At 48.2% G+C, this 22,917-nt stretch overlaps 1 protein-coding gene across 2 annotated transcripts in view; it reads right to left on the bottom strand.

The window, feature by feature from the left end:
* Positions 1-22,917, bottom strand: part of INPP5B (inositol polyphosphate-5-phosphatase B) — a 69,240-nt gene that overhangs the window by 31,762 nt on the left and 14,561 nt on the right. For both annotated transcript variants that reach the window (XM_040974246.1, XM_040974245.1), the window contains one exon: positions 1,672-1,768. In XM_040974246.1, the coding sequence (XP_040830180.1) occupies positions 1,672-1,768 (97 nt within the window). The remainder of the gene's footprint in view (positions 1-1,671; positions 1,769-22,917) is intronic.

Genomic DNA, 22,917 nt, shown 5'->3' on the forward strand with positions numbered 1-22,917 from the left:
TACCTTCATTTTCAAAAGAGAGTGTCACCAAGGGTTCACCCAGCTGGACGGCAGCAGGGTGCAGATCGGAACTCAGATCTGGATACTAGGGTTTTGTGTAACAAGACCACAGACCTTATGATTCTACTTCCGTATCTCTTGCACAGAAATTACACAACATAAAAAGAAAGGCAATGAAGGCTTACATCTCATTATTGCCTGTTTAAAGTCACACCACAAACTGTCCAAGTGCCAACAGAAGCAAAATTGACATATTTTTTTAAAAGATTGACATATTTACCTAAGAAAAGTCTATGAAACAGCTCAAGAAACTTCTGTTGAAAGTTACCTAATTAACCGAGACGTAAAAGCACTTGAAGCAGTGTCTAACACTGAACAAATGGCCATATTAAGTGTTTAACATTACAACTGGCATGTGCATATTAATTAAAACCACGTAAAAAATATATCTGTTTATACTAAAGCAGTACATAGAACATTTAACGTTCAGGGATCATCTCATGCCGCATAAGTCTGTGCTGAAGATACTGACACAAACCATGAAGCATTATTCTGACCAGATGATTCTAAGGACGGTCAGCAGGAGGCACTGTAGCACGGACTAGGTATAATATAGGAAAAACGAAAAGGAGACAAAGCAATGAGGGAACTCCAAAAAGAATGGGAGGGAGAAAGCAAGTGTGTCTAAAGCACAGACCCCAGCCGCATCTCCTGGCTTGGCCACCTGCCAGTACAGCCAGGTAGACAACCTGTTCAGGGTCACCAGCTTGGAAGTCACTCCCCAGGTGTTCCCTCCTGCCCACCTATGATGCTCACCTATCATAACCTGGAACTTGGACAGGGCGTATCGCATTGTTGAATAACCACTCCCCTTGCAAGCCCCATAAAAGCCCACGATTGGGAGGGGCTCGCTCTCTTGGTGCTGTGCTTCCCTCACTCTAGCCCTCTTGGCTTTCCCAGTACCTGCTTGTCTCTGGCTTCCCACATACAGACTCCAAGGACAGGGAGCCTGTGAGCATGGCCCCTGTGTGTCTGTATTGCTCATCCTCTGTTCACTGCTTGGGCAGGATAGTGAAGAGAGCAATGCTAAGACACTTTGTATATTTAATGTGTGTATTTTCGAAGGTTGCAGGAGAGGTGAGGCCTAGCAGTAGTGGAATGTGGGTAGAGAAGCCAGGGAAAGGTGAATGTCTGCAGCTTTGTAAGTGTGTCCATGTATTTCATTGCATGTCTCTTAGGATAACTTACATTGTTGGGGAAGCCGGGACATAGGTTTTCAGTTTAACAGATGGACTTCAGGGTAATGACCATTTGTTCCTCTTGGGGTTACAATTGACTGGATTGCCACATGCACCTGTGATTTACTAGTTCGAGTGGGCCCCGTTATCACCAAGCTTGGTTAACAAAGACTCCTTAATAAACCTTAGATTTGTCTGTGATCTCGCTCGCACCTGACAACGCCGGCTCAGGGACTTTGGGCGATGTGACTAATTCCTCACCTGCTTGGCGTTAAAGGATAGTGCCTGGCATGTACAGCAAGTGCTCAGTAACTGTCAAGTGCTCTTAGGAGCATTTCTTAGGCCAGCTAACTCCCAGCACGCGCAGCAGCGGTCTCATAGTGCAATGTGCAGATCTCAGTCCTGGGAGGCTGCAAAGGCAGAGCTACCTTACCTTGTGACAAAGTGGTCTGGTTTGTCCTGACCCCTGGAGCTGTGCTCCATAGGCACAACTTTCCCTTTCGGCCTTAAGTCATCAAAGTTAGAACCACCTAAAAGGAAGGAAAAGAAATTAAAATATACTTTAAAATATATGTCACATACGGGCCCGGCGCAGTGGCACAGTGGTTAAGGTCCTGGCCTTGCACGCCCGGGATCCCATATGGGCGCCGGTTCTAATCCCGGCAGCCCCGCTTCCCTTCCAGCTCCCTGCCTGTGGCCCGGGAAAGCAGTCCAGGACGGCCCAAGGCTTTGGGAACCTGCACCCGTGTGGGAGACCCGAAAGAGGCTCCTGGCTTCGGATGGGCATAGCATCAGCCGTTGCGCTCACTTGGGGAGTGAATCATCGGACGGAAGATCTTCCTTTCTGTCTCTCCTCTCTGTATATCTGCCTTTCCAATGAAAAAAATAATAAAAATAAATCTTTAAAAAATATATATATATGTCACATAGCCTAAAGCCAGTGCCATGATGTAGTAGGCAAACCTCCACCAGTAGTACCAGTGCTGGTTTGTGTCCTGGCTGCTCCACTTCCTACCCAGCCCCTCGTTAATGCACCTGGGAAAGCAGCAGAACAAGGCCCAAGTACTTGAACCCCTGCACCTACATGGGAGACATGGGAAAGGCTCCAGCCTCCTGGGTTCGTCCCGACCCAGCCATGGCCATTGCAGCCACCTGGGGAATCAACCAGCAGACACAAGATTCTTTCCTCCTCTCTCTAGAACTCTTTTTTTTTTTTCAGCTTTATTTATATATTTTTTAAAGATTTATTTTATTTTTATCATAAACTCAGATATTCAGAGAGGAGAGACAGAGAGGAAGATCTTCCAGCTGATGGTTCACTCCCCAAGTGAGCACAATGGCCGGTGCTGCGCCGATCCGAAGCCGGGAACCAGGAACCTCTTCTGGGTCTCCCACGTGGGTACCCGGCTTTGGGATGTCCTTGACTGCTTTCCCAGGCCACAGGCAGGGGGCTGGATGGGAAGTGGGGCTGCCAGGATTAGAACCGGCGCCCATACTAGATCCCAGCGCGCTCAAGGCAAGGACTTTAGCCACTAGGCCACGCCGCCGGGCCCCAAGCACAGATTTCTTAAGGATGCACTTAGGTCATGCAGAAACAAACATGCAAACCAAGCACACACACACACACACACACTCTCTCTCTCTCTCTCTTTCATCAAGGAAAGTAATCACGCCTCAATGCTGCTAACTAATCAGGTGCAAGGGACTGAAAATTTACACTCCCTCCGCCTCCCAAATTCATACACTGAAATCCTAAGGTGCAACCGTCATGAATGGTAAGAGGCAGCCCCACTTTGCTGTGGCGACACAGCAAAAAGAGCCTTCTGTGAACCAGGACCGTAAGGTGGCTCCAACTTCAAAACTAACCAAAATGCCTTTTCCCCCTTAAGCGTTTATTTACTTTCTGCAGGGCACAGCTGCAGGGGCAGAAGTCTGCCCTCTATGTGCTGGTTCACTCCTCAGATGTCTGCAAAAGTAAGAGCTGAGTTAGGCTGAGAGCAGGAGCCATCTCTGAGTCGGGCCATCTCCTGCTCCCAGGCCATCAGGAGAGAGCTGGAGGCAAAGTGGAACAGCCAAACTGGGGATTACATGGGATGTCAACATTGCAGACAGAGGCTTAATTCACTACTTCATAACACCAGCCTTCAAATAAACATCCTTACACCAGTCTACGGTATTTTGTGGCAATAGTCTGAGCAGATTGACACAAAGCCTGTTCAATTCTGTTTCCCAAGTGATCCCTCAAATCAAGATATTCCTATCACTACTGTCACCGCATTAGTGTAAGTCATCAGCATCTTCCCATGCCTCCAAACACCTCAACTAGGGGTGGGCAGCTGGCACAGTGGCTTAAGTTGCCAATTGCAATTCCCGCATCAGATGCCAAGAACAGAGCTCAAGTCCTCGCTACTGTTTCTGATCCACCATATCCTAAGCAGCAGCAGACAGGGGCCCAGCAGCGTAGCCTAGCAGCTAAAGTCCTCACCTTGAATGCGCCAGGATCCCATATGGATGCTGGTTCTAATCCCGGCAGCCCCGCTTCCCATCCAGCTCCCTGCTTGTGGGCTGGGAAAGCAGTGAAGGACGGCCCAAAGCCTTGGGACCCTGCACCCATGTGGGAGACCTGAAGGAAACTCCTAGCTTCTGGCTTCGAATTGGCACGGCACCAGCCGTTGCGGTCACTTGGGGAGTGAATCATCGGACAGAAGATATTCCTCTGTCTCTCCTCTCTGTATATCTGACTTTGCAATAAAAATAATAAAAAATAATAATAAAAGCTCAAAAAAAAAAAAAGGCAGCAGCAGCAGCAGCAGCAGAAGACCACAGCTCAAGTTATTCACACTCCCATCCCTGGGAAGACCCAGAGAGAGCTGGGCTCCTGACTTCAGCTGGAACAGTCCTGGCTGCTGTAGGCATGTGGGGAGTCAGTCAGGGGGTGGATCTGTCTGTTTTACAAATAATTAAAACACATACACACACATTTCTACACTGTAGCCAGAGGGACTTACGAAAAAATACATCTAATTGTCATTTCAAACCTTCAAAGACCCCTCAGATTCATTTCTATGGCCAACAATGGTCTTCCTCACGTGCACCTTGCCCTTCCAGCCTCCACACTAACCTCAGTGCTCTGGTCCCTTCACCTCCCTGACACGCCCTCAGTATATTTCAGCTATTACAGCAGCACAAAGGTCCCACCAGAACCGGCTTCCCACTCGGCATTAGGTCGCTAACACCTGCCCCTTTGGTGGCCAGGGGTCGGCACACATATCTAGGCTTTGCAGGCAGACCATCGTCCCATAATGGCTCCAAATCTGCCATTACAGTGCCAAAGCAGCCGTGAGGACTTTACTTACGTGGCCTGAAATTTGAATAGAATTTTTCACATCATAAAATGTCTTTTTTTGAGTCTTTTCAAGCATTAAAGAATATAAAAACTATTTTTAGCTCTTCAGTTGGAAAAGCAGGTGGCAGGCTAGATTTGGCCTATGGACTGTCTTAGGCAATCCCTGCTGTAGGCCACACCTTAGCAGTCAGCTTTCCCAAGCAGTCAACCCTGACCTCTCCCAGCCTTTGCTCCTGCAGCTCCCTGTATTTCCTCAATCGCAGCACTGCTTGCTACAGACTGCAGCCTCTTGTCTCCCCAGCTGGATGAAAGTATTTCTGGTTTACTCATCACGGTGTCCTCTTCACTGAGCACACCACCCAGCACATGACAAGTGGCGCTGCGACTGGATAAACAGAAAATACTAGGCGATTCTGAATCCCTTGTTTAAATACAAAGTATCCAAGTTCAAGCCTACAGCATAGGTTTCCATTGTCCTGGGTAATCTTGCCATTGTCTTCCAACAAAAATAAGAACAGGAGATCTGGCACAGTTTGTTTTTAGAGTACTTCTACACTATGGTTACCTGGTAATTACTTCTGCAAACTAAATCCCCAGTGGGATGCAACCTCTCCTGCTGTCCTCCCCCAGGGACATAAAGTTTAGGGAACTAAGGTATTTCCGTTAAGGAAGGGCCTACGGGGATGTCCATCAGGATGGCTACATTAACTGCTGACAGGAATACAAAACAACAGTACCTCTCACTCCTGCTTCTAGGATGGAAAACGACGCTGCCAATTTAGGCAAAGGTTTGGCACTTTCTTACAAAGTTAAACCGGCTCAACAGAGGATGCATTGCCTTATGCCTAAGTATTTATTACACTGCAAATTCATGTCCACATAACAACCCACACACAAATAGGTATAGTTACTCTAATTGCTAAAAACTGGAAACAACCGAGATGTCACTCAACAGATGAATGGAGAGACAAACCATAGTACATCCTAATAGTGCAATATTATTCAGCAATAAAAACAAACAAGTCAGAAAACCACAATGGGTCCAGCGCAGTAACCTAGCAGCTAAAATCCTTGCCTTGAATGCAACAGGATCCTATATGGGCACTGGTTCGTTTTCCAGCAGCCCCGCTTCCCATCCAGCTCCCTGCTTGAGGGCTGGGAAAGCAGTAGAGGACATCCCAAAGCCTGGACACCCTGCAACCATGTGGGGGACTGAAGGCGGCTCAGGGCTCCTGGCTTCGGATCGGCACAGCTCCAGCCATTGTAGCAACTTGGGGAGTGAATCGAAAGACAGAAGAGCTTCCTCTCTGCCCCTCCTCTTCTCTATATATCTGACTTTACAATAGAAATAAACAAACCTGGGTCCAGCACAATACCGTAATGGTTAAGGTCCTCTCCTTGAACAGTAGCTGAGCTGATCTGAGCCAGGAGCCAGGAACCCCCTCCAGATCTCCCACACGGGTGCAGGGTCCCAAGGCTTTGGGCCATCCTCGACTGCTTTCCCAGGCCACAGGCAGGGAGCTGGAAGGGAAGCAGGGCTGCCGGGATAGAACCGGTACCCATATGGGATCCCGGGCGTGCAAGGTGAGGATCTTAACCACTTGCGCCACCGCGCCGGGCCCTCTCCATTTTTTTTTTAAAGATTTACTTTTTAAAAAAAAAAAAAATATTGGAAAGTCACATCTAAAGAGAGGGAGACAGAGAGAAAGATCTTCCATCTGTTGATTCATTCCCCAAGTCACGAAAATGGCCAGAGGTGAACCCATCAGAAGCCAGGAGGAGCATCTTCCAGGTCTCCCACGCTGGTGCAGGGTCCCAAGGCTTTGGGCCGTCCTCGACTGCTTTCCCAGGCCACAGGCAGGGAACTGGATGGGAAGCGGGGCCACCAGGATTAAAACCGGTGTCCGTATAGGATACCGGTACATGCAAGGCAAGGACTTTAGCCACTGGGCTACAGTGCTGGGCCACAGTTTTTCTTTTTAAAGATTTATTTTTCTAATGGAAAGGCAGATTTATAGAGACAGACAGAAAGATCTTTCGTCACTGGTTCACTCCCTAAGTGGCTACAATGGCTAGAGATGAGCAAACAGGTAGCCAGGAGCCAGGGGCTTCTCCCAGGCCTCCCATGCTGGTTCAGGGTCCCAAGGCTTTGGGCTCTGTTTCACTGCCTTCCCAAGCCACAAACAGGGAGCTGGAACGAAGTGAAGCAGCTGGGATATGAACCGGCACCCATATGGGACTCAAGGTGTGCAAAGCAAGCACTTTAGCCACTAGCTACTGTGCCAGGCCCCATCCCTCAAAAATTTAAAAATTAACCTAATTACATTGTGAAAACAATAAAGCAACCTCACTGAAGGGGGAGAGATGAGCCGCAAGCACTACGTCATCTGCTGGGATTACACAACTGGGGACAGGGAGGGCAAACGGGGAAAGCAGGTTTCGCACTGCAGGAGTGGGAAGTTCCACAGAAGCAAGGGGAGGAAGCTAGAATGGACTAGCTGGAGATACCATTATGAATTCATGTCTTGCTTCACACACAGAGGATTACAGAAATACACACTCATAGATATGTATCTATGCACACAGGGTGACCAGACACACACACACACACAGTTCCCTTGCCCTTCAGTTGAAAAGGTCTACAAACAAGAACAGAAAGAACATTCCAAGTATCAACAATCACACTTAATGTGAAAAATTGGTTTCTATTTTTGCACTTTTTGTAATGTATTTACTTAGAAAAAGTTAGAGACAGAGACTGACAGAGACTGACAGAGACTGACAGAGAGAGAGAGAACCCACTTTTGTCTACTGGTTTGCTCTCCAGAGGGCTACGACAACCGGCAGCAGGCCAGGCCGGAGCCAGGAGCTTGACCTTGCTGTCCCCATATGGGTAGCAGGAGCCCAAACACATGGGCCATTGGCAGCTTTTCCCAAGCCACTAGCAACCAGCTGGGCCAGAAGTGGAGCAGTTGGGCCTTGATTTGGTGCCAGTGCCATAGGAGGCAGCTTTACCCACTACACTACAGCACCAGTGCCAGGTTCTGGTTTTTACTGCCCTCCTCCAATGAGAACTAAGGCTCCTTGGAAATATGTATAACCATTTTAGGACTGGATGAGCTCATGGCAATGCCAGGAATAACAAAGTGGTTCAAAAAGCAAAAAAACATCTCTATTGACAATGTTACATCCAAAACAAGAATTTGACATAACAGTTCACAATGACCGAAGCTGAAACACTATGAGCCCAAAATAAGTTCTATTGCTTTATACTCTTTTGCATAAAATCCTCCATCACAGTAATATATATAAGTGAAATTTTAAATGGGAAACAAACAAGTCTCCCAGGAAGCATTCCAGTGCTGAGACACTCGGCTTCCAGGAGTTAGGCCACAGCATCAAGTGTGCACCACACAGGACTGCAAGGGAGGGGAAATGGCACCCCAGCAGAGAACCTGGCACACGCTTCCTCAGTCGGGTGGTTCAGAGTCATGCCCCTTTGAGAAGTCATGAAGATGTCCGTGACGTGACATGAGTGATGTGACGAGTAAGGTGATGAGTGAGGTGACTGTGATATGTGAGTGATGTGTGTGTGAGGTGATGTGTGATGTGTGTGTGAGGTGATGTGTGATGTGTGTGTGAGGTGATGAGTGATGTGTGTGCGAGGTGATGTGTGATGTGTGTGTGAGGTGATGTGTGATGTGTGTGTGAGGTGATGAGTGATGTGTGTGTGAGGTGATGTGTGATGTGTGTGTGAGGTGATGTGTGATGTGTGTGTGAGGTGATGTGTGATGTGTGTGTGAGGTGATGTGTGTGTGAGGTGATGAGTGATGTGTGTGTGAGGTGATGTGTGATGTGTGTGTGAGGTGATGTGTGTGCGAGGTGATGTGTGATGTGTGTGTGAGGTGATGAGTGATGTGTGTGCGAGGTGATGTGTGATGTGTGTGTGAGGTGATGAGTGATGTGTGTGTGAGGTGATGAGTGATGTGTGTGTGAGGTGATGTGTGATGTGTGTGTGAGGTGATGAGTGATGTGTGTGTGAGGTGATGTGTGATGTGTGTGAGGTGATGAATGAGGTGACTGTATGATACGTGAGGTGATGTGAGTGATAAGACGTGTGCGTGTGAGTGATGTGTTAGTGACATAGAGTGACGTGATGAGAGCAACAAGATGTGATGTCAGCGATGTGATCTGATATGAATTTCACTTCACTTCTCAGACACCCACCCCATCCCACAACCAGACAAATTGCCACCTGACATTATTCTATGCCCTTGCTCCAGAGGCCCCTCAACTCCCCCAGGTCACAGTGCTCTAATTTTAACCAAGGCACCTCCACACCTAAAAGAATATATATGACAGTTCTAAGTAGCAGGACCAAGTATGAGTGTTTAAATTCTAACAACAGGTGGGTCCCGGGACAGGGCGTCTCATGCCCGGATCCCATACGCCCGCCATCATGGTCACATGGTGAGCTGGGCTTGCGCCATTTGGTGCCAGGCTTTGCTTGCTGGCCGCCCAGCAGGGGAGCTCTGGGATTTTGGTGGTTTGAATTGCTGCTTATGTGGCTCCACATTGAACCCGATGTGTTTCTGCGAGGTAAATATATCCTAAAGTTTCCCAATGACAGTTACTCTTCCTTTAAAGAATGTGTTACCACTTAGCAATGCTGACCACCAAATACCAGTTCATGCTAAAGCTTTGGCACGGGTCTTGTCCAGTAGACACACTAACTGGATTAAGGTTACCGCCAAGGAGCACATGGGCTGGAATGGGGGCTGCGTTCTGATCAGGTAACAGTTGAAATCCCCCTTGGCACAAGTGTGGACTGGGACTGGACACACCAGGCTGGACCAGACCCCAGCACTGTCTGGTGCTCCTGGAGGACCAGGATAGACGGGGGACGGACTAGGCTAGGTTGCAACCCCTACTGAACCATGTGTGCGCCGTATGTGGGAATGGACTGGACGAGCCGTGGCTGGGCTGAAACATCCAACAACAAGAGCCAGTTTGGGTCGAAGGCTAGTCAGGAACTGAGTAGGGCTGGCTCATGGACCCACTGGCATGCGCAAAATCTGGCACTGGGAGAGGTTCTGATGGAGGAGCCTGGGCAACTCCTCTGGCAGGACACAGACCCCACAGGTAAGCGCAAGAAGCATGAATGGAATCAGCCCAGAGCAGGCCACAAGAAGTTTCCCACTGGCATACATTAGGCATGGATTGGGGGCAGACCAGGCTAATCAGTTAACGTCATCACTGGCAAATCCGAGCACCAGAACAGGGTAAGGGTAGAGCCAGGTTTGGTTGCGAAAAAAACCAGTCCACACTACAGAATGCCAGGATGAGGTTGACTGTACCGGATGTGACTGCAGTGCCCATCCAGCACACATGAGAAACAGGAAGGGAGGGGACAGAGCCAGCGGGGGAAATAAGGGGTGGTTCCCCTGCTGGACAGCTACTACCACTGGAGAGCATGAACTGGGATGGGGGCAGACCAGACTAAGCAGGGCTACAACACCTGTGCGCCTCATGTGGACTAGATCAGGGAAAAGCCAGGATGGGTTGATTGTCCCTATGGGTGCAACCTACAATTAGAATGGGAGAGGGCTGTTTGGGCATAGCCGCAGCATCAGCTGGCAGAAGCTGGCACTGGGGGCTAATCCTGTCAAGTTAAACTGCAGAACCACCTGGAAAGTGCACAATCCGGGAGTGAGAGACCTGGGAGGGAAATAGTGGCTCCCCCCCTCTTGGGTTACCACTCCTACGGGAGGGCACGAGAACTAGGACAGGGGCTGGGGTAGCTAGACAGAGAGGCACTCAACCACACCCGTGAAGGCTTGACTGTTGAGCTGGTTAGATGGATCCAAGCTTCAATGCCATTTGCCATGTACGAGAGCCAGGGGGGATGTGGGACAGATTGGACTGGTCTGCCACACATATTGGCAAACCAGGGTAGGGGGTGGGCCTGGTGGGGGTTATTGTGGGCCGCTCTCATCAGGATGCAGCTCCCACTGGTTTAGGTGAGGACCGAGTATGTGCTGTGCAGAACCAGGCTGGACTGCAACACCCATTGGTTCCAATAGAAGGCGGGGCTGAAAACAGAACCAACCCAGCAATTGCAACTACCAGCTGACCGGGTGATGGACTGTGCTGGGCCCTGTACTTGCTGGTGCATACAAGTATCTGGCCTGGGAACACCTCAGACGAAGTTTCTTTGGTGATCCCCCCAATTGAAATGCCAGACTCAGAACCCTAACTATGAAGGGACAGAAGATGGAACAAGTTAATTAACCACCTCAGCTATAGGTTGGCAACAAAATACCGGGCAAATAGAGACGCTATGATGGACAATGTCAATTAATGGATTTTTCAACAACCTCATCGTGTTTGGAGAGGCAAGATTGGCAGCAATTTCAAAACTGGTGACCTATTGAAATCACTTCAACGAGTATCTCAGAGCATGCCCCACATGCGGGACTTGGGGTGGGTGGGAAACCGGGTGGGGCTTCTCCCTCAATAGCCCCCTCTACCTCAGATATATGAAGGAAACAATATGGAAATAATAGTCTTACCCACTTTCCTGTAGCCCTAGACCCTTTTTGCCCAAATTAACTATGTAAAGATTGTCAAAATAAAAAAATTTATTTAAAAAAATAATAATAAATTTTAAAATAAATAAATTCTAACAACATTTTAGCCATTTGAAAAAATACACTTAAATAAATAAAAACAAGATGTTTCAGGGCTGACAAAATGTCTCAACTGGCTAATCCTCCACCTTGCAAGTGCCAGGATTCCATATGGGTGTCAGTTTGTGTCCCGACTGCTCTGCTTCCCATCCAGTCCCAGCCTATGCCTGGGAAAGCAATGGAGGGCGGCCCAAGACCTTAGGACTCTGCACCCATGTGGGAGACACACAAGACTCTTCTGGCTTTTGCCTCCTGCCTTCAGATCAGCTCAGTTCTGGCCACTGCTGAACCAGCAGACGGACAATCTTCTCCCGGTCTCTCCTCCTCTCTGTAAATCTGCCTTGCAAATAAAAATAAATCTTAAAAAATAATACTAAATTCCATTCCATCTTGACCACAGCCTACAGGACTACACAACTCCTCACACCCTGGAATCAGGTTGGCCCTCACGCACAGCATCTGTAGGCACAGAGCCACCCAGTTTTGCAAAGATACCATCAAAAGGAATGCAATATCATCTGATGTTGAAACTGTGAATGGCATTCACTTCAAGTTCAGCTGCTGTTACATCATATGTGTGTGTTAATCTCGAAAGCCTTCCCAAGAGTGGGGGCCAGTGCGATGATTCAACAGACTAATAATCCTCTATCTGCACTAGTTCATGTCCTGGCTGCTCCACTTCCCATCTAGCCATTTGGGAAGTGCACCAGATAGAGAATCTTTCTCTCTCCTTCTCTCTTTAAATCTGTTTTCCAATGAAAATAAATTCTTTTTTTTTTAAAGATTTATTTATTTTATTACAAAATCAGGTATACAGAGAGGAGAGACAGAGAAGAAGATCTTTCGTCCGATGATTCATTCCCCAAGTGAGCGCAACAGCCAGTGCTGTGCCGATCCGAAGCCGGGAACCAGGAACCTCTTTCGGGTATCCCACGAGGGTTTAGGGTCCCAAAGCTTTGGCCCGTCCTCAACTGCTTTCCCAGGCCACAAGCAGGGAGCTGGATGGGAAGTGGAGCTGCCGGGACCAGAACCGGCACCCAGATGGGATCCTGGCACGTTCAAGGCAAGGATTTCAGCTGCTAGGCCATGCCACTGGGCCTGAAAATAAATTCTTTAAAAAAAAAAAAAAGGCTTTACAAGAGTAACACTGCAGAACCCCACAGTGGGCACAGTTTGGGAAGCATGGCCCTACTCTCCCAAAATGTTTCCAATTTGCACTGAAACTGTTTTTTAGTCAATCTTCTGTTTATTCATAAGACTTACTTGCTCTTCATGCTTTCTCTCCAAGGTGCCTAGCCTGGTACACAGCTGGCACTCAACATGTTCAGTACATCCAACGCCAGGAACAGTGGGCTGCTGGCCAGCTCTGCTACCGTCCTCCGCTGTGACTGAACAACTCACTTCCCATCTCCGCGGAGTAGGGACTTTAAACATCTCGGGGAGCTTCACAACACGCCAAAGGCACTTCTCCTTTCGAAACAGAGGAACAAGAATCAAGGGTCCCGGCGCGGCCTGTCAGCCTTCTAAGGGCTTTCTCAGAAATTTTCTTCAGGAACTTCCTAAGAGCCAGACTGCAGGGACGTCTCCCAGAGACACATGGGCAGTGTGCTGGTGGCAAAACCACCCTGCAGGCCTACACCCCGAGCAGGCCCTCACAGGCAGCGCTCTCTGGACTGAGTCCACAAGAAGTGGGAGTTCTCCACACACCAACCTACGCGGAAAAACCCAAGGGCACAATCAGGGCAACTTCCAGGCACATGACGGACTTCTCAGAACCTCTTCTCGCCAGAACCTGCCATGGAGGCTGGTTGGCAATAGCTCTTCGGTTTTTCGTTTGTTTGGTTTTTGGTTTTTGGTTTTTTTTTTTAAGATTGGTTTGTTTTGGAGCCAGCAAAGTGGCCTTGCAGCTAAAGTCCTCGCCTTGAACATGCCGGGAACCCATATGGGTGCCAGTTCTAATCCCAGCAGCTCCACTTCCCATCCAGCTTCCTTCTTGTGGCCTGGGAAAGCAGTCGAGGATGGCCCAAAGCCTTAGGACCCAGCACCCATCTGGGAGACCTGGAGGAAGTTCCTGGCTCCTGGCTTCGGTTTGGTACAGCCACCGGCCATTGTGCTCAGTTGGAGAGTGAATCATCGGACAGAATATCTTCCTCTCTGTCTCTCCTCCCCTCTATATGTCCAACTTTGTAGTAAAAATAATCTTTAAAAAAAAACTTGTTTTTATTGGAAAAATATATATTCAGAGAGAAGATACAAAGAGAAAGGTCTTTTGTCTGCTGGTTCACTTTCCAAGTGGCTGCAACAGCCAGAGCTAAGCTGATCTGAAGCCAGGAGCCAGAACCATCCTCTACTGCCTTCAAGCCACAAGCAGGGAGCTGGAAGGGAAGTGGAGCAGCCAGGATATGAACCAGCACCCATATGGGATCCCAGTGCACGCAAGGCAAGGATTTAGCCACCAGACTATCACATCTGGCCTGACAACAGCTCTTAGCCAAGTTTACGACTCCACAGTTGGACAGTTCCCTTCCTGGCACAGCTTCCTGTCCTTTCTCATCTGCTGCCCTACTCCAACTCGGTCCTTTCTCCAGCCTCAGACCTCCAACCTTCCACCACTCAATCTCAGTGGTAACGCCTGGGTTTTTCCATTCTTCATCACATTTGGTGACCAAGTCCTGTAAATCCTCTCCTAAGCAATTTATACCTGACCCTCTGCTCTCTCCCTACTGCCACGGCTCAGTCTAGGTCCTTATTACTTCCAGAAAGCCCATGAATGATTACTCTACCTCCTTTTTCACCAGCCTGTCAACACACGGAAGAAAACACAAATCTGGGCAGGCCATTCATCCACGTCAAACCCTTCAGCAACTTACACACACCACTTTCGACAGAAGCATCTTGACAGATATGCCCAGTCTGTCTCCCTGGCCCTGAACTCCTCCCCAGCTCCACGTTTCCTTCCCCCATCCCCATGACCTCACATCTCATCACCTGCAAGGCGCGGCTCTGGAGACCGCTCCTTCCTGAGCACTGTCTGGCTGCCCAGATTGTCTCAGACACACGCTGTTGACCTCCTCTAAGGCCTCGTCGGAACAGAGCAAGAACTGGACCACAAGCTTCTTGGTCCTGCTGCTACGTCCCTGCTTGCCCCAAGAAACAATACATATCAGCAGACAGTAAATCCTCGGGGCACAGGTTATGCTCCATGTGCTTTCTGGGTTCCTTCTCAATGACGACCTCTCATATGTACTATTATAACCATTTCCCAGGAACCTAGCTAGTACAGTAGCTCAACCAATCACTAAAGCCCAATCTAGAAGTATGAATCGCAAAATGTACAGAGTTCCCTGTTAAATTCTGTGTAGTGCACTACATAATCTATAAAACCAAAATCTTTTCCATGTGCCTTGCTAAATGTACAATGTTTAGGGAAAAGAACATTGGGATGCAATTGGTTAAGCTGCCCCTTGGGACACAGACGGCTCCCATCAGAGTGCCTGCGGTTAAGTCCACTTCTCATCCAGCACCCAGCTGATGCATGCTTGGGAAGGCAGGAGATAATAACTCAAGTACTTGGATCTCTGCCACTCAAAAAGGGGACCCAACAGAGTGAACGGTTCCTGCCTTCAGCCTGGTCCAATCTTGGCTATTGCATGTACTGGAGGAATGAACCAACAGATGAAAGATCTGTTTTTCTCTCTCCTTCCCCCATCTCTCTTCTTCCTTCCCTCTTAATGTATTTGTCATTCTTCCTTTAATATAAACTTCGGACCCAGCATGGTGGCCTAGCAGCTAAAGTCCTCGCCTTGAACACACCAGGATCCCAAATTGGCGCCGGTTCTAATCCCGGCAGCTCACTTCCCATCCACCTCCCTGCTTGTGGCCTGGGAAGGCAGTCGAGGATAGCACAAAGCCCTGGAACCCTGCACCGGCATGGGAGACCTGGAGAAAAGTTCCCACTCCTGGCTTCAGATTGACTTAGACCTGGCCATTGCACTCACTTGGGGAATGAATCATCGGATGGAAGATCTTCCTCTCTGTCTCTCCTCCTCTCTGTATATCTGATTTTGCAATAAAAATAAATAAATCCTTAAAATATATAAATAAATATACAAACTAACTAACTAACTTTATTTCTGGGCCTGGTGCAGTAGCCTAATGGATGAAGTCCTTGCCTTGCACACACTGGGATCCCACATAGACACTGGTTCATATCCCAGGTGTTCCACTTTCCATCCAACTCCCTGCTTGTGAGCTGGGAAAGTAGCTGAGGATGACCCAAAGCCTTGGGACCCTGCACCCACGTGGGAGACTTGGAAGAAGCTTCTGGCTTCTGGCTCTTAGCTTTGATTGGCTCAGCTCCGAGGTGGCTACTAGGGGAGTGAACCAACGAATGGAAGATCTTCCTCTCTCTATCTCCTTCTCTATGTCTTATTTTCCAATTAAAAGTAAATAAATCTTGAAAAAATAAAATAAACTTCATTTTTTTAAAGATTTATTTGCCCGCCCAGCACAAAGACTCAGTGGCTAAATCCTTACCTTACACGTGCCGGCATCCCACATGGGCACTAGTTCATGTCTCGGCTGCTCTACTTGCCTTCCAGCTCTCTGCTTGTGGCCTGGGATAGCAGTGGAGGACGGCCCAAAGCCTTGGGACCCTGAACCCACGTGGCCGACCCAAAAGAAGCTCCTGACTTGAGAACAACTCAACTCTGGTTGTTGCAGCCACTTGGGAAGTGAACTGGCAGATGGAAGCTCTTTCTGTCTCTCCTTCTCTCTATGAATCTTAAAAAAAAAAAAAAAAAAAAAAAAAAGATTTATCTTTCTGTGAAAGGCAGATTTACAGAGAGAAGATCAAGTTCTTCCATCCACTGTTTCATTTCCCAAGCAGCCTCAAGGGCTAGAGCTGAGCCCTTATGAAGCCAGGAGCTGGGAGCTTCCTCTGGATCTCCCACGTAGGTGCAGAGGCCCAAGGACTTGACCCATAGTCTGCTGCTTTGCACAGGCCACTAACAGGAAGCTGGATTGGAAGTGGACCAACTAGGACTTTAACTGGTGCCCACATAGGATGCCAGCACCACAGTCAGAGTGCCAGTGTCGGGTCTCCATATAAATAACTAAAGAAAAAGACAAAAGTGACGTTTGAGGCTCAGTTCTTAGCCACCAAGACAGAAACCGGCACCCATATGGAATCCCAGATGTACAAGGCGAGGACTTTACCCTCTAGGCTACTGCCTGAGGCCCAAATAAGTAAATCTTAAATAAAAATAAAAATAATACACCCTTCCTTTGGATCAACTATATTTTGAAATTCAGAATTTGGGAAGTTTCAGAAAAACACCAGTCATCCCTCCGTATTCAGGGGATTGGAGAGGAATCCCCCATCTAGCAAAATCTGAATATGTCCAAGCTCTTTATATGAAATAACACAGTATTGTGCAAACATTCTTTGCACTTCCTCCTTATACTTTAAATGATCTCTAGTCTACTTACATCAAGTACAACATAAATACTATGTCAACATTCACCATACTATATTGTTTAAGGAATGACAAGAAAAAAATCTGCACATGTTTAGTACCAGCAATTTTTCAAGTATTTTTTTTCTTGGTGGTATGAATGTGGAAAGACTGGACATGGAGTGCCGAGTGTACAGGGCCTGTGCCTGAGCCCACACAGCAACCCAGCCATCAATGAAACGGTGCCACCACTGGACGTGACAACAACAGAACTTAGCAGTATAAATAAGGTCCATCAGGACTCTCAGGTCAGAAGAAGCCAGTCTCACAGTAATGACAAACCGAGCTTGTGGGAGATATACAAGACGACAAGCTGGCAGTCTTCAGAGAGCTGAGGACTTGACAAGTGCTAGTAAGGACTGAATATGGTAGTTACAAAAACGGCCTAAAGTGTATGTTTCTGTCCAAGTTTACCATGTTTACACACACATTCATGAGGAACCTTCCAGAAGGTCACAGAGGGTCTGAAGTTGTGGTACAGCAAGTTAAGCTATGGCCTGCAATGTTGGCATCCTATATGGATGCCAATTCGAGTCCTGGTTGTCTACTTCCAATCTAGCTCTCTGCTAATGCACCTGGCAAAGCAATGGAAGATGGCCCAAATGCTTGGGCCCTGCACCCACACGGGAGCCCTGGGTGGAGTTCTTGACTCTTGGCTTCGGCTTGGCCCATCCCAGTCAGGGTGGCCATCTGAGGAATGAACCAGCGACGAAAGCTCACTCTTCCCCACCCACTTTGTATCTCTGCCTTTCAAATAAATTTCTTGTAAGATTTATTTTTTAAAAAGATTTATTTATTTTTATTGCAAAGTCAGATATACAGAGAGGAAGAGAGACAAAGATGAAGATCCTCTGTCCATCGATTCACTCCCTAAGTGGTTGCAATGGTCAGAAATAAGCAAATTCAAAGTCAGGAACCAGGAGTTTCTTCCAGGTCTCCCATGTGTTTGCAGTGGTCCAAGCACTTGGGCCATCTTCTGTTAAGCCCCAGGCACATCAACAGGGGCTGGACTGAAAGTGGAGCAGCCAGTATTTGAACTGGTAGCCACACGGGATGCTGGCCCTGCATGCAGCAGCTTTATCCAATCTGCCACAGCACCAGCCCCAGTGGTCATCCTTAAGTGGTTATGTTTTGTTTTGTTTTGTGTATAGTACTTCAATGTGCATTTTCTTGTTTCATAATACATAATCACAGGCTTTGGACTTACTAGCATTTCTGGTCCTGCCTCTTAGGAGCTGTGTGACCTTGAGCAGATATCTAATCTCACTAAGCCTGAGTATCAACTGAACAAAAACAACACCTCCTATAGAGGGCAGCTGTCTTCTGATGGTTAACTCAAGGCTGCTTGCACTGATGATCTCTTGGCTCTAGAAGCCAATCCAGACCAGTTCAGTGTCTCACCATCAGGCCGGAGCCTTTTCTTTTTCTTTCTCTCTCTCCCTGTTTTTGTTTTGTTTTGTTTTGTTTTGTTTAAGTTAAGATTTGGTTATGGGGCTGGCGCAATGGCTCAAATGGCTAATCTTCCACCTGCACGTGCCAACATCCCACATGGGCACAGGTTCATGTCCCAAATGATCCACTTCCAATCCTGCTCCCTGCTTATGGCCTGTGAACACAGTGGAGAATGGTCCTTGGGGCCCTTCACCCATGAGGAACACCTGGAAGAAGCTCCTGGCTTCAGACTGACTCAACTCTAGCTCCTGCAGCCATTTGGTGAGTGAACCAGTAGACAAAAGAGTTCTCTGTCAATCTGCCTTCCCAATAAAACTATATACATATTTTTAATTTACTTATGTTATTTGAAAGGCAGTCACAGTAAGGTAGTGAAACAGAAAGAGAGGGGAGGGGTTGGCACTGTAGCATAGTAGTCTAAGCTTCTGCTTGTGATGCTGGCATCCCATAAGGACACCAGTTCAGATCCCAGTTGCTCCAATTCTGACCCAGCTCAGTTTCAGCCTTTGCAGTCATTTGGAGAGTGAACCAGCTGAGGGAATATTTCTGTCTCTCCTTCTCTAACTTCCTTTCAAATAAAATAGAACAAAAAGAGAGGCAAGGGAGAGGAAAAGAGGTATACTCCCCAAACGGCCAATGGCCAAGGATGGGCCATGCTGAAGCCAGGAGGTAGAGCTTCATCCCAATTTCCCATGTGGGTGCAGGAGTCCAAGTAATTGGTCCATCTCCTACTGCTTTCCCAGGAGCATTACAGGGAGCTGAACTGGAAATAGAGCAGCCAGGACTAGAACTGGAGTCCATATGGGATACCAGTGTTACAGGCAGCAGCGTAATCTACTGTGCCACAATACTGGCTCGGAGTCGGTGCTTTTCTAAAAAATATCACAGAAGGAAACAAGCAAATTCAAACCAAAATCAAAGTAACCCATTTCTTTTGAGAAACATTAGAAAAAGGCAACAGCACTCTTTCTTTGCTCCATTTCTTCCTCAAAGACCCAGTTTTTGTAGGTGTTCCCCAGACCAGTGTTACCTCACAGAACTTTTCTTGATGATGGAATGTTCTAAAATGCACTGTGCAAGAGAGTAGTAACAAGTCTAACGCTTGAAATAACACCTAAAACATGGCTACAACAAGTGAAACCTTATTTGACATAAAAAGTGAGTAGGCACATCTGGACAGGGTATATCCAATCCTGTTCTTCCACCTGTGCCAGGAGAACCACCAGCCCTCAAAGTCCAGTGCAAATGGAGCTGTCCAGCTGGGCCTGAATACAGCCAGTGTGCCCACTGTCTACTTAGCATTTCCACATGTGAGCAGGCCCCAGAGAAGCCCAGGGTGCGGCCCCAGGCCCTTCCCTGACCGGCACCAACACGGCCCCACCAGTCAGACCTGCAATTCCCTCCCACCCCGACCCATCCACTCACCTTGCCCCTCGGGGCCCCAGACAGAGCCAGCCAGGTGTCTTTTCATCCTCTCAAATGCCTTCCTCCAGGCCATCCCCAGCCACCTGTTACCACAAAGGTCTCCCAACTGAGCTCTTCCCAACTTCTCCTTGCCCAAGAGTCTCTGGACTCGCCCACGGCACACACTCATCTCTGTCTGTCCTAAAACTTTGTGTTACACCACTACTGGCAGGCTGAGGTCCAAACTGGTTCGACTAGTCCAGGAGGCCTTCTGCACATCATCTCTACTCACTTTTCATCCCTCCCCGCCAACACAACCTGATCTGAAATACAGGCTCCCCATGCATGCCATGCTCACTCCTGACTGGACACAAAGCCCACCTCTTCTTCCAAGCATAGATAATTCCTGAGCCACCCCAGTCCTCAGCAGTAAGTCCTGGGAATTCTAAGGGCATCCTTGCGGGTATGTGCGTCTTGCCTGAACCATTGAGACTTCAGAGCATTCCGAGAAAAGCCTTGGCTATTTTAATGGCTCCACCCGTTGCTTCATGTGAAACCGCAAACAAATAACTAAATTTGTTTGTTGCTTTGTAAAATGGAGATAATTCCTGCACAGAGAAGCCAGAAGGATGAACAAACGCAAGCTAAATTGATCAAGAGCTAGCACAATGTTTGGTACACAGTTGACATTCAAGAATGGCTACTTTCGCCCTTCTCCATCACTCATCCCTCACTACTAGACAATGATGACTCCCACTTATAAAGCACCGTCTCATACGCTTCATACACTGTTTCTGAGCACTGGCCTCCTTTTACAAATCAGGATATCGAGGCCTAGAGCAGATGGCAGACACGCTCAAACACACAGAGGCAGTAAATGGCCCAGGTGACATTAAAACCCAGATCTGCGTGGTTCCAAATCCCCCAGAGAAGCTCGTGTTGTGGCACAGCTCAGCTAGCCACTGCTTTCACTGCCAACATCCCTAGAGCACAGTCAGGGTAGAGTCCCATCTGCTGCATTTCCAATCCAGGCACCTGAGACAGCAGGGTAAGATGGCTCAAATGCCTGGGCTCTTACTACCCAACGTGGCAGACCAGGATGGCGCACCAAGCCCCTAGAGACCCCCTGGCCAATCTTGGCTACGTCTGCCATCTGGAGAGCAAACCCAAGATGGGAGACATCTATCTCTTCCTCTTTCTCTAATCCTCTACCTGCAAATAAATAAATTATTTAAAAAAAAAAAAAAGATTTGTGTTGGAAAGGCAGATTCACAGAAAGGAGAGACAGAAAGATCTTCCATCTGCTGGCTCATCCCCCAAGTGACTGCAACGGCCAAAGCTGAACTGATCTGAAGCCAGGAGCCAGAAGCCCCTTTCAGATCTCCCATGCAAGTGCAGGGTCCCAAGGCTTTGGACCATCCTCTACTGCTTTCCCAGGCCACAAGCAGGGAGCTGGAAGGGAAGCGGAGCAGCCAGGATATGAACCAGTACCCATATGGGATCCCAGATGTACAAGGCAAGGACTTCAGCTACGAGGCTACCATGCTGGGGCCAAATTGATTATTCTAATATTAACAATAATAATAATACACAATTATATCTTTGTCTCAAGACCCACCCCTCCCCCATAGAGTCTGTTTGGATAACAAAGCCGAAGTGTCGCCACAGCCTCCTCAGGCTGTATGGGCAGGTGGCTGTCACTACTGGGTGGAGACCACGCCCTACACTTCCTGAGCAGCATCTTCTTGGTCACCAGCCAGTACATTCCATTGGTAGCACAGAATCTGCTGGACTATGGTGAGCACAACACCTGATGATTCAAAGCAAGCAGGACTGGGCATGCTTGCCAGGGACACCGCATTAGGCACACATCACCAGGGGACCATCCCATGGGTTCTCAGACGAACACACAGAGGGAGGCAAAGAGAGGGGGATCCAGCCACGCAGAAGCCAGGTCAGAAACAACAGAAGTAAAACATTCAGGAGTAACATTCAGGAAAAATACTCCAGATGCATTCCTCATCCAAGGCTTGCTCAGTTTACCTGTCTCTTCCCCTCACAACTACTCAGCTATGTATTACTACAATGTCTACCTCACGGACCAGGAGGCAGAGATTACACAGCTTACTCAAGAGCACCCAGTAAGTGCTCAATGGCACATGCAGGACTCAACTCCAGAGGATCTGAGTGGAAATTCTACACACTCAACCAACTGTATCACCTAGCAGCAAAATAATGGGCTCAGAAAACACTTCTGATCGACAAAATAATCTCAGCCAAAGCACAAAGACCTTATGGTGTGTACAAAAGGAAGTACTAAGTAAAATCAGAAAGAAGGAACGAATGTCTTTAAAGCATCAAGGAATGAAGATGACGCAAGGGACTGGGGCCACAGTGTTGGGTTCAGCCAATCTAAATTCTAGCCTCAACCCCAGCACCGGCCAGGAGAGTGAGCGATCACAAGCTTGGCATCCAACCTCTCTGAGCCTGTTTTCCTGAGTTACAGAGACCTTCTCAGGGACCTTTTATGGCCAAGTGCTGGGCCCACAAACTCATACCCAGTGCTTAATAAATACTAACTGTAATGGTAGGAACAGTGATGACAGCGATAAATGGAGGGTCAAACTCTTAAGACTTCACATGCCAAGTGGAGCTTTGATTTGACTCTTATGTCAAAGGAGAACAAAGTGTTTACACAGTACACAGGGCACGGCACCTGCCTCCATACACACAGGTCAGGGCAGGGAACACACGGCCCCAGGCTTTATAATACAGCTTAGGAGAGGGCTCTCTTAAAAGAGGCCTCCAACACAGGGCCCCCGGCATCCAAAGAATGATAAGAATTCACTTTCTCATTATGAGCCAGGACACCTCCCCTCCAAATAGTTGCTATTTCCTTAAAAGTCTAATCACAAGGCTTACCTTCTGCTTAACATTTCTCAGTATCTGATGACTTTCAATTAACCAGCCAAACATGGACCACCTGTGAGACCTGAACTCTTACTGCAGGCTGCACCTGTACACAGGCCACATGAGTGCAGCCTTGCTCCCCAGCAGGAAGGCTCCCGTGGACTCCAACAACAGGTCAGTGGTGACAGGCTACTGAGAAACAGCTTGACTTTCTATCCAGGATCCCCATCAGCGGGGCGTTCCGTGAACCATCTGTGGTCTGGTGATAGAGCTGAGGGCCCGGTGCCATGGCCTAGCGGCTAAAGTCCTCGCCTTGAACATGCCAGGATCCCATATGGGTGCCAGTTCTAATCCCGGCAGCT

The sequence above is a fragment of the Ochotona curzoniae genome, unplaced genomic scaffold, assembly GCF_017591425.1.
Source record: "Ochotona curzoniae isolate NIBS_2020 unplaced genomic scaffold, NIBS_Ocur_1.0 contig_2404, whole genome shotgun sequence".
Lineage (NCBI taxonomy): Eukaryota > Metazoa > Chordata > Mammalia > Lagomorpha > Ochotonidae > Ochotona > Ochotona curzoniae.